At 44.2% G+C, this 17,004-nt stretch overlaps 1 protein-coding gene across 1 annotated transcript in view; it reads left to right on the top strand.

The window, feature by feature from the left end:
• The window catches only part of LOC111871721 (dual 3',5'-cyclic-AMP and -GMP phosphodiesterase 11A), a gene marked incomplete at its 5' end in the record, with an annotated part of 50,814 nt that overhangs the window by 25,638 nt on the left and 8,172 nt on the right, over window positions 1–17,004 (top strand). Inside the window, 2 exons of the mRNA XM_023865013.2 lie at window positions 8,125–8,271; window positions 12,148–12,255. Of these exons, the coding sequence (XP_023720781.1) occupies window positions 8,125–8,271; window positions 12,148–12,255 (255 nt within the window). The remainder of the gene's footprint in view (window positions 1–8,124; window positions 8,272–12,147; window positions 12,256–17,004) is intronic.

The following is a 17,004-nucleotide window of genomic DNA, read 5'->3' on the forward strand; positions in this document are numbered from 1 at the left end:
GGTTTCTGGCCGATTAGGTCGATCATATAGTTCTGAAATATAATTTTCCCAAATTTTCAGCACTTTCCTCTGATCTACTATTCTATTCCCCTGGGAGTCTTCGATGCCAACATTTTGAATTCCATGATTCTCTTTCCATCCCAGTTCTTTTGTCTTCATGTACATCAAAATATGAGATACTGAGTAAGAAATAAATATATGTACAAGTTTGACACTGGTTTCCGTGGATTAGCGACGTCTTATGTTAGAACTGTTTCGACATGAAGTACGTCGTCAGATGCACTGAAATACTTTCGACATACGAATAGTCTAAACCTTAAACGCCGAAGTTAAACTTCAGAAACTGACAGCGTAAACCTGACTGACAACCTGGGTATTCAGTATATGCCACATTGAAATTGAGAGCTGTCACAGAAATTTTGATTATATTTGCTGTGACGTTTATGTTCCTGGTATGTAAACCTTGAACGATAGCTGACACTATGTGACAACGTACAGAATGTATCAATTTCCGATAAGCGTTCTCGCAAATTTTTACTTTTTTTAGTTAATTAAACGAAAGAGATGGTATGCATGCATTTCAGAGAATGTAGGACCTATATTCAACAATAAGCAGGGCTCTTCCCAACAATCAACGAAGATGGCCGAAGCCCCTTTTTCTCGAGCGTAATTAAACGAAATTTCCTCGAACCTGTAGCCTATATAAAAATGTATTTAATTAAATGTACTGTAAATGATTGTGTTTATTCGACCGCATCTGTGGTCTAGTTGTCAGAGTTCCTGATTACAGATTCAGAGGTCCGGGTTCGATTCCCAGAGCTGCCAGATTTTCTGAGAAGTAGTGGTTCGGGAACGGGGTCCACTCACCCTCGTGAGGATAATTGAGGAGTTATTTCAGGGAAATAGTGGCTCCGGTGTAGAAAACCGAAATTAACGTTCGTCATGATTCGTTGCGCTGACCACGCGAGACCCTCTATCCGCTAAAGTTGGCACTGACTTCGCCGACACGCTGCGGTCGCTCGGTCGGTACGGTTCGCTTGCGGACTAAAACCACGGAGTTTTTATTGTGTTTATTCTAGACCATTACGTTATTTTGGACGAAAATATTTCAGTGGAAGATCACAATAAGAAAAGATAAGTAATTTATAATTGTGGTCTGTAAGAGTTCAGCTTCGAAGTTTTTGTATAAGAGCAGAATTACATTAAACCTTCGCTAATCCGGTTACGGTTAATCCAGATGTCTGACAATCCGGATCGAAACGCGAAAAATGCTAAGTATATGTTGCTGTCTTATCACAAGAATGCAGGGCAAAATCATAACACGGAGATAGCTAACAGATCCTTTGAAAATATGACACATTTAACGACGATAACAAATCAAACTTTGATTCAGAAAAGAATTAGGAGGAGACTGCACTCGGGTAACGCTTGCTCCCATTCAGTTCAGAACCTTTTGTTTTCTCGTCTGCTGTCCAAAAACATAAAAATTAGAATATAAAAACTATTATTTTGCTTGTGGTTCTGCATGGTTGTCAAACTTTGTCTCTGACATTAAGGGAGGAACATAGACTGAGGGTGTTTGAGAACAGGGTGTTGAGGAGAATGTATGGACCGAAGAGGGATGAAATGACAGGAAGTTGGATAAAACTACATAATGAGGAACGTCATAACTTGTACTCTCCGCCAAGTATAATTAGAATGATCAAGTCAAAGAAGATGAGGTGGGAAGGGCATGCAGGACGGATGAGGGAGAAGAAGAATGCATATAGGATATTGGTGGGAAATACAGAAAGAAAGAGACCACTAAGAAGACCAAGACGTTGGTGGGTGAGCAATGTTAAAATGTATTTTAGAGAGATAAGATGGGATTATATGGACTGGATGGATCTGGCTCAGGATAGGGACCAGTGGAGGGCTGTTGTGAACACGGTAATGAACCTTCGGGTACCATAAAATGCTGGGAAGTTCTTGAATAGCTGCACAACTAGCAGCTCCTCAAGAAGGGCTCAGCTTCATAAGCAAGTTAGTTAGTTAACACAAGTCCCTGAGTGCCAGCTGGCTGGATTCGAACAGATTTCCTGGCCCTTACATGGAATATAAGCATTGCTGTTCCTTATAACTAATGAAAATCACATAATGCGTCTCTTCAACTGGAAGCTATCAGTCCCAGGATGTGCTCCGGCTGACAGGACACGTCTAGAAGTGACTTATTATGACAGAAAATTCCTTGTGCTCAGATTTCTGCCTCCAGACCTTGCGAAACCCCTCCAAGCACGAAGACATACTTGCATACCTCGAGCCAAATTAATAAATAAAAAAAATACACAAACGATTAAACATGCTAGTCGTAGTCGGCTACAACATTTCAAGATCACAGATGTTCGCATGTCAATTGTGGTGGTCTCGCTTCTTTAGTCTACACTCTGTGACTTTGCAACCTTCATTTACTCAAAAGCTTAATTTTTTAAGATATTTACGAGAAAATCTGAAGCTGATATTCACAGATGGACTATGTGAACTCAGTAAGCGTAAAAGTGCCGAATCTTTTACGCTGTGTGTACATTTACAAACTGGTTACATATCAGTGTACTACAAGTACGCGTCTCACCTGTTTCTTACCGGTTTTTCTGTTGTGCATGCAGTCAGTGACGAGTTAGTGAGTTAATTGGTGGGTTAGTCAGAGAATTCAATTGTTGTGAGCTGTTGCTGTGAGAAGTTCGTAGCTGAGGCACGGAGACAGTTCGGGAATCCAGAGGAAGAGCACCGTCTGTCGTTGCAAACCGCTACCAAGCAACGGCTAGTGAATACGTGACTATGTGTAATAGTGAACTGTAAAGGGCGGTCAAGCGCTGTATTAAAGAGTTCAGTAAATCCGGTTATCAATCCAAAAGCCGTCTGTATCCACACTACATAAAACCACGTGACGAATGTGCTGCCACGCTGTGATGGATATCAGGACCCTGGCCAACGGGAACAAAATTCCAAGCAAAATATATATTTTTTAATTTAATGACGCACTTAGAAACTCAAAACTGTCAACTGTCCGATTGTAGGATGATTACTGAATATGGAAGAAAATAATTGTGACCTCGTTTAAGGTACTATCGCAACATTTTCCTGAGTTTAGATAGCGAGTCTCCAAGGGGAGACGTAAGTCCGAGATGTTAATAATATGAAGCAGAAATTTTTATCAGTTCAATTTAGCAATTGTATTAGTGTCATTTACTTTAGCAAGGCAATGTTAAAGAAATGAAACTTACGTAGTTTTTGATACGAAGTATGCCCCCATCTTTGTAAGAATGGTTTTCTGAAAGAGAAGTAGGCTTGTAGGAAAACAAACAAGTAGCTTTGTGTCTGTTTTACGTGAAATGTATGAAAATCGGTTTCCTGGAATATGTCGGTATTCGAAATGTAAATTTCTAGTTCCGTTACGTATTTGCACAAGATTGATGAAGGAGGAGATTAGCGGCAACCCGCACATCTAATGGCAACCTCCAGTCACGTCAGTTGCTCATCTTGCAAATCGATCAGTGCAGTACCATCACAGCCTCTCGTTCATGCAGCAACATCTCGTGGCCGAACTGGTTAGTCTAGCCGTAACATTGTACATTTGTATGCGAGAGGTTCAAAGATAACTAAATTACAAATTTTTAATACTAATTTAAAACCCGTTCTCTTTTATGCCTGTGAAACATGGAAAGTATTAACAAAAACTTAACAAATTACAAAGCTTTGTAAATAGATGTTTAAGATATATTTTAAACATTTCTTTTATTCGCATAGTAGGGGTGGAGTCCAGCTGGGTCCACTTGGCACGTCAGTCACTTATCGGGCTATTGTACCAGCCCCGGGTGATTATGATGACGGAAATTTGGTGGAATGAAGATTTGCAAGGGAAACCAAAATATTCGGAGAAAACCAGCCCTAGCCCCACTTTGTCCACCACAAATCCCACTTGACGAGACACGTGTTCGAACCCGGGCCTCCGCGGTGGGACGCCAACGACTAACCGCTTGAGCTATGGTGGGACCATTATTTTAAACATAAGAAAGCCAGACACAATATAAAATGACTGTAGGAAATCACAAAACAAGAACCAATTGACATCAAAATTAGAAAGATGGGTCGGACACATTTTAAGGAAACCAGCTGGCGCCATAGAGAAAGGTGCATTAGATTGGAACCTCCAAGATGCTGCAAGGAGAGGACGGCCACGGAAACTTGGAGAAGGACGATAGAAGGGGAAATAGGAGAACTGGCACTGGCAAACTAGAGGAGAAGATGGAGAAGCTTCACAGGAGCCCTATGTTCCACTCGGAACTATAGGAGCTAAGTCACATCAAGTCATGGGAGAGGTGCTCGGTTAGAATTCGGCCAAGATACAGGTTATCCTGATGAGAGGATTTTCGTGATTTTCTTCAGCCCTTCTACACGGATGCTGACGTAGCATCTCGGTTAGGCAACGACAACTTCCTTTCAAATTACTCCCAATTCATCATTCTCAAACCATCGCATCAGTCTACGCTATATATAACCTCGGTAGGTAATAGATCACTGAAGGTCGCAGTGTGGGGCCGGTTTTTGTGGCCCACCCCTTACATACATACATAACCTCGTCTCTAGCAGCGTTGCATAGTATCCCCCCCTTCCAACTATGAGATGTGCTGGAGCAGAAAAAGACGGGCCTATTTGTGTGTCACGTTCACATAAAATGGTATGAGAGACGCTAAATATAATTACAAGTAAAAAATAGGTAAAGATATCCCTGTAACAAGCCGTGGAGGTCCATATGGTTGTCAGACGTCGAGACTCCCACATTTTCTCTAGACAGTCAGCTCACACGTGGCGGTGAGGTTGTCAGCCTTAAGCGCCGGACACCCTTTACCCCCCAGGAAGATTCCTGGTACACATTTCTGTTAGAGGNGTCCCTATAACAAGCCGTGGAGGCCCATATGGATCTCAGACGTCGAGGCTCCAACATTTTCTCTAGACAGTCAATTCACACATGGCGGTGAGGTTGTCAGTTTTACGCGCCGGACACCCTTTACCCCCCAGGAAGATTGCTGGTACACATTTCTGTTAGAGGCTGAGTCGACCCCAGGGTGATAGTGCGACTAGAAGGGTCAGGTCAATTGAGAAATTCAGTGACCTCATCGGGAATCGAACCCGCGATATATTCTGCGCAATCATTCTTCTTCCCACTTGACTGGTTCTCACTTTTCGTAATTCCATCAGAATAAAGCATTTCAGTTGTCCTGTATGCGCTGATGGATGTGTTCCTTAACTTGCAACACAAGCTACAGACAAAGGACGCTCAGAGCGCTCGTAATCAGCAACATTCGTCAGACCTCCTTTCCTGTCTTTCTGTAAATATTACCAGTTCCCACATGCTCTGACACAAAAATGGGCTACGCAGGTCCTTGTTCTTCTTATGCGTAGTCAATCAAACGCTATTGATTCATCGCAGTGTTGCCCTTATTCAGAAGGAAACGAACATCAGTTATGAAGGTTCACGCTGTTTGTGCCGGTCATTATTTTCAGTATCGCCAATATCGCTATTTACTTGTAATTACAGGGGCACCCGGTAGAGTAGTTGGTTCCGACACTACGATACTAGCTGGAAGGTTGGCGGGTTCGATTCCCGATGAGGTCATTGTATTCATTGGATCTAATTCTTCCAGCCGCACTATGGCCTCTAAGGTCGACTCAACCTCTAACAGAAATGAGTGCCAAGAATCTTCATTGAGGTAAAAGGCGGCCGGCAGGTAAGGCTGACCTCACCGCCGTCTGTGAGCCGATTGTGTAGAAAAATATTGGAGCCTCGGCGTCTCACAACCCCATGGACTTCTAAAGCCTTTCTTTTACAGGTATCGTTTTACTTTTTCTTTTGCTAGTCTGCAGCTATCCTGAGTCCGTTCCCTACCCCATGCATTATTTTTTGTTTTTTTAGTTTCTTGGGATGGGTTGAGGTTGAGCCCACTGGGTACGTCGGCCACTATTTTACTTACTGTACCAGTCCCGGATGATGGATAATGATGAGTATGGAGCAGTCGGTGGAATGAGAATTGGCATGGGAAACCGAAACCCTCGTAGAAAACTCGCCTCAGTGGCAATTTGTCCACCACAAATCCCACATAACCTGACATGGGATTGAACCCGGACCGTCGCGGTGAGAAGCCGGGTACTAGTAGCCTGAGCTATGGCACGACGTCACGTCGTGTCGTTATATTTGTGTGGAGAAGCTTCATTAACTCGGCTCTGTTGAAATATTACAGCTTCTCACAGCCTCTCGCATTTGTATTCGTATGTTTTCCTTGGATACACGAGTGCGAACTTGTGAACACTTTCTTTTTCCTGGCGAATTTCTCTCTGCACTCTCTCAGCACAAATATATTGTTCACACACGGTAGAGCCGCTCCGTATTTTTCTTATTTTCCCTTGTAATTTCTTTCTCCGGCTTTTCTTTTATTACTCTTCCAAATATTTTCTCTTCTACTTCAGTTTTACTTGGGTTCCCACAACTACGCGTTCATTTCTTCTAGACGCAAAAGACGTACGCCATATTCTGCTCATCTGGAATATTGGGTCCCGGTTTGAATCTCGGATCCTTACACCGATTGTCTTAACGAAAAAAAAAAATCCCGTTTTCTAAGTCCTTATTAGTTAACTCTGAGCCCTGAAATCGACCACGACCGCTTCGTCCTCAGACCTTTCAATTTCACCGAAATCGATCATCCTCTCCTATAATTCTACGATAACAGCTGTAGTTGATATAGCATTGTGAAATTACTTAATATCCACCTACAAGGGAAATATGAGGACGGATGCTGAATGTGGCGATAATGTGGTTTGGAAATTCTGCCAATAGTAGAAACGTCTATTCCAAGGCATCAGCAGACACTGAACGGGACCGGGGCATTGAATAGACCTGAGGTAAATAGGCTATTCTCTTACGGCATGACAGTGACTTGAGTACTTGTTTCCGGTGTTTATTTGTTGCTGCTTTAAACAAATACAACACTCAACAAATTCCCTTCATTTTACGTATATACGTGTATTGTCACGTGTTAAGTGACGATAGATGGGGTTGGGAATGGTAACTCGATTTGTTGCGCACCTTTATAGCTCGTGACTACACTTCAGAGAACACCACCACACACAGACTAGTATTCTCAATCACGTTGCTTGGCAGCGGCATCCAACTGCGGACGTTCCCTTGCTTCTGGGTTCACGTCCTCGTAGACTGGCGGCCATCTTACACTAATCCCCTACTCCCCTAACTGCTGTCTCAGGGCTCTCTGAAGTTATTTTACGACTGGCGGTTTATCTCCAACAGTTTTTCTTGGAGTAAAGCCCTTCAAGCCCACGAATAGAGATTTTTCCCCCAACTTAACTCTCGCGGTAATAGTCCTTATGTAACATCCTCTCTGACGGGAAGGTGGGGTTGTCTCCTATGAATATGCTTGACCTTTCATCGAGTGTACATTTCGCACATATTGAAAATTATTCCTTTTGTACTACACACAAGTCCTCAGGCTTTGCAAAGCAGATGATGCCTATCTAACTCGACTAATTCTTGCTGCGTGAGATCCCCGTTACATAACATTGGCAGGGACCGCCCAGAAATCACCGCTTCCAACGGTTACTGCATTGTTACGTGTTACACAGCCGTTACCTATCAGTGGTTGTTTCCCTGGCTCCACAGTTCTTGCGTTGAGCAGATATGCCACAATATATATAAAAAGTAGCGTAACGATGAGGTGGAAGCTCTAAACTTATCTACTTTTGGGTTAACGTAACAACCAATTGTTGCTTCCAGCCGCAATGTGGCCCTGGCATCCACTCAGCCTCTAACAGAAATGAGTACCCGGAAGATTCCTGGGGGATAAAGGGCGGCAGGTGCGTAAGCCTTGGCAACCTTTCTGCCATCTGTGAACCGACTGTCTAGAAAATGTGGAATCCTCGACCTCTCACACCCCTATGGGCCTTCAAGGCCTGTTCAGGAAAAGCTTTAACGTTTACATGCAGTAACCACTATACAAAGTTAACATATAAGTGTCGTTTTGTACCGTGTTGGTCAGTACATAAACATTTCTCTATTGTAACTGTGCTGCGTGATTTCAGGACAGGCCAGTGCCTTGCGCCGATGAATTGAACCTTTACTCCCTCACATTTGACGATTTCTCCCTAGAAAGCGACGAGATGCTCCTGGCAGCTGTGAGCATGTTTCTTGATCTCGGGTTAGTGAAGAAATTCAGCATTGAGAAGGAGGTAAGTTCTTTTGCCATGCCGCTTATTTTGGTTCTGGTAACATTTATATTTATCATAAGTGCAGCAAAGGTAGCCGGGTTATCGTAGTCGGTACAGCGACCGGCTACGGACTGGACAACCGAGGGATCGGAGTTCGAGTCCCGGTAGGGTCAAGAATTTTCTGTTCTCCACGTCGTCCAGACCGGCTCTGGGGTCCACCCAATCTCCTATCCAATTGGTACAGGGGCTCTTTCCCCAGGGGTAAAGCAGCCAGTGTGTGAAGCTGACCATTCACCTCCAACCAGTGCCGAGGTCAAGAAAATATGTATCTATACACTGAGGCACTATGCTACAAGCCGGAAGTTCGCGGGTTCAAGTTCCAATGAGGTCACTGGATTTTTTCCAATTCACCTAATCTTACCAGCCGCACTATGACCCTGGGGTCGACTCAGCCTCTAACAGAAATGAGTACCAGGAATTAATTAAATAATTTTCCTGGGGAGTAAAGCGCGGCCGGCGCGTAAGGCTGATAACCTTACTGCCATCTTTGAGCCGATTGTCTAGATAATGTGGGACCCTGAACGTCTCACAACCCTATGGGCCTTCATGGCCTGGTACAGGGATAACTTTCCTTTTTTACAGCATATCTACTCCTCCATACGCCTTTATGGCGTAGTGCCTAATTGGCTAAGAACAGCAAAGATAAACAGAATCTTTCGTGACACTCGTAAGGAGGCTAATATAGAAGTGAATTCAGAGTTGTCCAAGCAGGAATCCATGTTGATGCGTAGTCATCTTAATGCAGAGCTGTATCGTAACATGTAACAAACCATTCGAAGTAAGATCTGAAGATGTCAAGGGGGGCTCAAATTAATAAAATATTCCCGGGTTATCAGCCATGTAAATTGTTAAAAATTATTGATTTTTCAGGTATCAACTTTGTCCCCAGCATCAGGGTAATATGTCACATGGTACCTGAGAGTTAAATAATTTTTAACTAGGTAATACAGCTGATGTCGGTCACGGTAGCCGAGCGGTCTAAGGCATTACTGTTTTCGCTCGCTTGGAAACCGGGATCGTGGGTTCGAATCCCACTCAGAACATGGATGTTTAGTTTGTGTGTGTGCGTTTTTCTGTGTTTGTGTACAGGTAGAGGCCTTGCGACGAGCTGATCACCCGCCCAAGGAGTCCTACCGAATGTGTAAGATCTAGAAAAACCGAAGTGAACGGAGAAGTTCATGGAGGTAGGCCTAGGCCCACTGGGGCTGTAGTGCCAAGGAAAAAAAATACTGCTGATAGCCCAATAACGTATTATCAGATCTATCTTTTATACAGCGTGATTATAAATTATTGTCAGTGTTCCCGTGGCCTATAATTTTCAAACCGGAAACAACGAAATAATAATTTTTAAGGAATGTGAGATTATAACCGAAGAAGTTTTATTGCCTATAGAATCAACATTCGCGCCTTTCATGGCACGTAAAGTTTGAAAATTGTAGGCCACTGAAATTCCAACAGTAATTTAGAATCACCCTTTACAACGAAATTAAAGTATACGGGAACCTGAGCCCGGCTTATCCTCGCTATGATTTCTCTTTATCTTGCTCAGGCTCTCCAGGCACATGCCGGGAGAGTACAGCAAATCAACCGAACGTCCTGGCGCAGCGATAAAGCTCTGAATCGCTTACAAGGGGTACTCCGTTCCAATCTCGGCTGCGACACTGTCTATCGTGACTCAGTGAGACGGAAATCGAAAATGTGGCAGTTTGAAAACGAGCAAACATCAAGTTCTGCCAAAAACTAGGCAGATCCTCTAGTGAAACGTTTAACATGATGAAGCAAGTGTACGGCGAAGAAGCTTTTGGCCGCAGTGCCGTGTTTAAGTGGCACCGACGTTTTGCACAGGGGAGAGACAGCTTGGAGGATGATGAGCGTAGTGGTCGGCCAAAAGCGGTCAGAACTGAACGCAAGATAGAATTTGCAACTATGGTACGTGCCAACCGCTCACAATTGATAGATAATATTACAGCAGCAGTAGGGATAAGCCAAGGTATGTGCCACAAAATTCTCACTGATGACCTGAACATGTCGCGCGTTACCGAGCACTGTGTTGCACGCATCCTGACGCAAGACCAACGTGACAATCGCATGACCATTTGTGGTGGTCTGATAAGTAGTGCTGACGAAGATGAGACGTTTCTCAACCGGATCATCACAGGAGACGAAAGGCGGTGTTTTCTTTACGATCAGCAACTGAAGCGACAATCGGCCACCTGGAAATCGCCATCATCGCCAAGAAAGAAGAAACCGCGGCAGGACAGGTCAAAAGTAAGGTAATGCTTGAATTGTTTTTCGACTCGTCGGGAATTGTTCACATGGAATTTATCCCACACGGAGCAACTGTAAACAAGGACAGGTACTAGGGTATCCTTATCAGTGTACGCGATTCAGTTCGTCCTAAGCGTCCTGAGCTTTGGCAAAGGAAGAATTGGCTGTTGATACACGACAACGCCCCTGCACATCGCTCTCTTCTTGTCCAAGAGGAAGTGGAAAGGCAACAGGTCACCATTTTTCCACAACCTCCGTTCTCACCTGATCTCGCACCATGCGATTTCTTTCTCTTTCACCGTTTGAAAGAAAAGTTACGTGGTCGTAGATTTCAGTAGTCCGAGGAGGTCGTCAGTGCCACAAGAGATGCAGTACGGGAATTTCCTGCCAATATGCTTCAACAGTATTTTCGGCAGCTATATCAACGTTGGCAGACTTGCATAGAGGCCAACGGCAACTATTTTGAGGGCCGATGAGGATCTGTGTAAGTGTATGCCTTGTAATTCATTCATTCATCTGTAATCTATCAAGACGACAGATCCACAGTCTCTTCCAAAACAGTTCCTCCCCTTGATGCGATCTAGAGCTTTCCCCTTGAAATGAAGAAGACGCGATAAAACCACAGTCCACGAACTTAATGACTGTAACACATATATTGTGACATATGCAGACCCTCAGCAAGGCAGTGACCACGAAACAAATAACTACACTCCGTTGTTAGGCAATGGCTGAGTAGCGATCACATGGGAACCCTAGCAGACTGAAAACAACAATTGCGCAGCAACAGAACGGGGTTTTCTGTGCGGTCCGTGCCGAGATGTTATAAGTGGGACAAGTTAGTGCAGATACTGGCAGAGTACTTGTGTATATTGCACAAGGAATAATTTTCAGTAACATGATATACGTGCAATACGTACACTTGACAAAGGCGAGGCATCTTCATAACCAACAAACCTATCCTCAAGTCAGAAAGGTTGATACTAAAGGACTATTACCGCAAGGGTTCAGTTGCAAAAAGAACTCTGGTCGGGGTCCTCAAGGAGCTTGGCGTCAAGATGAACTGATTGGCGATAAACCGCCAATCGTAAAGTAACTCTGACTCTGACTCTTAACTCTGAGAAGGTCAGTCAGTGAGTAGAGTTAGATGGTGAGCGAGTGAGTTAGTGAGATAAGCACTGGGGCTCAGTAGCTGTGAGCTCTTGCTGTTAGAAACCGGTAGATGAAGCCGGGAAAATTCGAGAACCCAGAGGAAGGGGAACGTCCGCCGTTGGAAAACCGCTACCAAGCAACGGCAGTGAACATGTGACTGTGGAAACTAGTGTGTGTAACAGTAAACTGTAAAAGTGTAGTCACGCATTGTATCAAAAGAGTCCAATAAATCCGGTCATCAATCCAAAACCTGTCTATAGTCACTGAATCACGTGACAATATCGATTGGACCCTCCTTCTACATCTTCTTTACCATTTATAGCGCCAGTGTATGCTGTACACTCTGAACTACTGAGAGCCTCAGGAAGTACATACAGTTGAAGTTACTGTTCTTCCCTAAGCGAAATGCTCATGTTGCAGACGCTGTACCGTTTCCTGATCACGGTCAAGAGGAACTACAGAGATGTTCCATACCACAACTGGAGGCATGCCTTCAATGTGGCCCAAGTCATGTTTGCAATTCTCATGGTGAGTGTATGCATGTATGACTTGCCTGGGCGCTGAGTACATCCAGTCTGTGTGTGCATGTGTGTGCCTAGTGTTCCAGAAGTTTCGTGTTAAAACTTTTTTAAGTTTTTGTCGCAGTTTATTGCATGAAAATCGCTATGCATGAATTCAAATTCGCAGGAGTGTCCATTGATGAAATTTCTTTCATCGGAAGTCACATGGACCTAACTGGAATTACCTGCCACTCGGAGAACCTTGCACAAAGCAAATATTCTACAGTTGAAGGTGGAAAACCTTCAGCAGTCGACAGGGTCTGATTCCGAGTTCTGACGTCACATGCAAATTAATGTGTATGCGAAGTTATAAGTTGGACAGAGATGAGGGATGTTGACTAGGCTTCAGCTCCGACGAAAATACCTATCTTGAAATCACTGCCAAATAGCCTCAAGAAATAAACAACCATGAATATGGCAGCTGCCAGATTTGTCGAAAAGTTAGGAACTCCTCAGCACATGCGTGGCCTAGTCCTGAAGGAAAAAAAACACAAATGAAACTCCAACCGGAAAGCGGAGTGGCTCGAATTGTAACATTTGGGTGTTTTCAGGTATCTAACACTAGGCACTGTCTCTTATGGGCTGTGACGCCTTGTAATCTGGTAGATAGTTGACGAAGTCTATTTTATGGGACATAGAACGGGTAGTCCGTTGAAACAAACGACGTTTCGGAGGGAAAATATCGCCGATATCTTGAGGGTCTAAGAAGCCAACACGAAGCAGATATCAAGAAGTGCCTTGAATTTGCAACGGACTACACATCTCTGTGTCCCATAACCACTGCTTTGAGAACCTTAACTCCTACATGGTAGTCAGTTAATCAGTTTCGGAAGAACCTGCTTTCTCATTATTTAAACTACCGGCGTTGCACGTGGGTTTGGCTGAAGGCTTCTCCGATCTCAGTGGTCGTATCTAGCCAGTGGCGCCACATACATACAGCGCATGCGTTAGACACAGCCGGCTGACGGGAGGAAGAGTTTCTTAGACTGAGCAACTTACCAAGTAAGGACACTGGGTGCTCAGTTCTGGGAAAAGGCTTGAAATAAGCTGTGTCCGTCGCGAAGCTGCCTACTGGCCACATTCTCAGTGGGCTGGAGTAGGCAACAGGCGCTCTGACAGAGGACGCTCTTAACAATGTCTTACAGGACACTGTCAGGATTCCGATAAGTTTAATTTAGCTCACAGACAATGCGTCCAGGGCTATTGCCACTTAGCATATTCTTCTGCACTGAAGGTGGAGGCAGGAGGGACAGCCGAAACGTTGGTAAATTTATTCCAGAGCACACGGCATCACATCCCAGGCAGCGGTTGTACACATTGTGACGCATATAAGGATTGATGGGCCATCATCTAATCCAAAACCCTTTATTATTAATCACGGAACACCGGATACGTGACAGTGTGCATTGCATTAATGTAGGAACTAATTCCAACTCATTTTCATAAACTATGATTTATGCTTTTTGTGTGCTAAGATAAGAACTTAACCAAATTTGGGGTCGCCTTTCTCACACCCACTTGGAGGTACGTTAGATGATATATCTGTACTGTACGCAAAATCACGTAAAATCTGTTAAAGAGTGTAAATGTTTGCCGATTTAACTTATTTCTTGTGGAAACAAATTCTCCTTGATGTACATGAGAAATACAAGTAGATATTGTTGAATCCTTCAGCGCCAAATTCTCTTCCGGAACAGAAAACCCATCTCCTGTGTGTTCTGTGGAGATTCAAAGATCATAAATTGTTGGCGCGGGTTATCAAGAGATGGCAGGAGAACTCGTGAGACAGAAAAATATGGGTCACGGGTCCCATGGGGTCCAAGACCAAGAATGACTGACCTGGTAAGGGTCGGCAGCAACATATCACACAGACAAGAGATATCAGAAAATTTTATCTTCGCTTAAATTTCTCAGGAACATTCACAGGGTAGTGACGAAACATTTTGTCGTTAGCAATGAAGGAGTTAATAATGTCACGTTTTAGGTGTTCGTGTCTATAGACGGGGTTTTGGATTATTGGATTTATTGAAAACATACAGGTCGTACTACAAACAACAATAACTCTGTCGCTATTTCCACATTTTACAGTTCGTTGTTACACAAACTAGTGCTCTTAGTCTATTATAGTCTCCACTACCTGTTTCCTGGCAGCGGCTTTTAACACAGGAACTACAACAGTCTCGCTAATTACAGTGCATGTAAAGTCTTCTCTTCACAGCCCTACCGCCAACTGAGCACGTAGAGCCAACTTGTCAGCCTTCTTTGTATGGCTCAGCTCTCGACTAACTGCTCACTTGGAATTCCGGTCAAAGTTATGTTACGATCGACGGTCAATCGGCCAGTCTGTCTTGGAATAAAGGCTCCCACACACCAGAGCGATCGCGGTGGCGGTGGCCGTCAGATAATTCCTGCTGAACTTACAGACGCTTTCAGACAGGCAGCGATCTTGCAGGCAGTGTTCCGGACAGTGCAGCGTTCTACTCCGCGGTGGCGATCAGATGCAGCTTGTCGAGTTTGACCGCTGCCTGCGTCGCTGTATGTTAGCATGAACAATGAGTACAACAACAGAGCAACTTATTGAAGAAGTAAAATGACATAACATCTCCCTTAATTAGGTCCAGTAGATCATCAAAACATTCAATTGGCATCCGAAAGTAAATATAGAACCGTTCTTCATGTTGCCGCAGTTTCCGATATAAAGTATGAAGTTCTTCATGTTCACGAAGCAGATTGAGGTCGTGAATCCACGTTTTCTTACGCTTCTTTTTGAAAAATATTATAATTGTGATGTTAATATTTGTAATAACTTCTCAAATTTCTCCAATTATACACAGTAAAACGAATAATTACATTGCTTGCTGCTGCTCCACATCATCAACTGCCCCTGCCAAAAGTAACGCTTCTTCCAGACGAGATAATCGATGCGCCGTTTACGATGTTGTGTCTACGCGATTTTTCAAACTGATCGCTACCACCGCGCTGTTGGTGTGAGATGACTTTATCGCCACCGCCACCGCCACCGCCACCACGATCGCTCTGGTGTGTGGGAGCCTTAAAGCGCCCATCTGCTGCGTAAGACCAGCTCGTTATTACTGTCAGACAGTTGGAGGTTTGTTGGTGTGGGCGCTCTCTCTCTCTGACGAGAGGACGGGCCTGTCGTTTGCCAGAGTCACAATCAGAAGTAATAAGTATGTTGAAGAAAGCAGTCTTCTGGGATTTGGCACCGTGTATATGTGGTGTTAACCGACGTTTCGGAGGAACGTATCGCCTCCATCTTCAGGATAGAAGAAAAAACATAAGAAATATGCAAGAGAAGAGACCGTGAGAAACGGTAAAAGCAGGCTTTCTTCATAGTCACCGCCGTGAAAGCCTCAAATCTTACAATTAAGTATGTTGTCAGTATGTACAATTTACATTTTACATGTTTAGTATGTATATGCAGCATATACAAGGCTTCCGTCAGTCCGGGCTCAGTACAGCAGATCACGCCCTCTCATTAATAGCTCCTGCTACAACAGCTGTCTAGTCATTTGAGCGGTCGTATGCTTGATCACCGCCAAGTTTAAGCCTCTTATATTTCCACTGACTATTCTCAACTGAACTTTTCTTTATAACTACTTTTCACGGACCGAATGGAAAACATCTTTCCCAATAATTTCTATATTGTTGCTTGCTTATCCGTTACCGCGGAAACTTGTTTACCGAGCCGTTGTCTACTAATCGACGTCTCATCTGGTTTCACTATTTCGATCTTCGGGTATCAGGTCACAATAATATCTAAATATTGCTTCGGACCCCAGTTCGCTCAACACTCACATATTCAGAATATGCCTGTCGGCTGCGTTCCACGTACAGAACGAGTGTTGTACATGAGCATGTGTTTAGAGGCGGTCCTTGCCTACAGCTCCTATACATCTCTATAAGAAAATCAATACACTTCTTTGTTATTTCTTGTATCGTCGTCTTCTTGCTTTATATTACGCAATGTCCCGAGCGACACGGACTGTGGATATCGGACTTTTTTTATTTAAAGGCGCTGTCAAAGTTCAAACTATGTAACGTCGAAAATTATGATGATTAATGAACCTGGGAAGCCGGCGGAATGCGAATTGCGTCAGTGCCATTTTGTCTACCACAGATCTCACGAGACCTGACCTGGTGAGCCGGCGGAATGCGAATTGCGTCAGTGCCATTTTGTCCACCACAGATCTCACGAGACGTTACCTGGTGAGCAGGCGGAATGCGAATTGCGTCAGTGCCATTTTGTCCACCACAGATCTCACGAGACGTGACCTGGGAAACCGACGACTAACCGCCTGAAATATACCGTGCCCAATAAAAGTGAAAGGTAAAGGTAAAGTTGCCGGTCACGGTAGCCGAGCGGTCTAAGGCATGCGCTGTCTTCGCTCGCTTGGAAACCGGGATCGTGGGTTCGAATCCAACTCAGGGCATGGATATTTAGTTTGTGTGTGTACGTTTTTCTATGTTTGTGTACAGGTAGAGGCCTTGTGACGAGCTGATCACCCGCCCAAGGAATCCTACCGAATGTGTAAGATCTAGAAAAACCGAAGTGAACGGAGAAGTTCATGGAGGTAGGTCTAGGCCCACTGGGGCTGTAGTGCCAAGGAAGGAAGGAAAGGGACTTCACCTGCAATCCAACGTTCTTCCAGCCCGTAGCCATTCGCCCTACCGACTGCCCCTTTTTTTAATTTCGTTG

Source organism: Cryptotermes secundus, unplaced genomic scaffold (assembly GCF_002891405.2).
Source record: "Cryptotermes secundus unplaced genomic scaffold, Csec_1.0 scaffold514, whole genome shotgun sequence".
NCBI lineage: Eukaryota > Metazoa > Arthropoda > Insecta > Blattodea > Kalotermitidae > Cryptotermes > Cryptotermes secundus.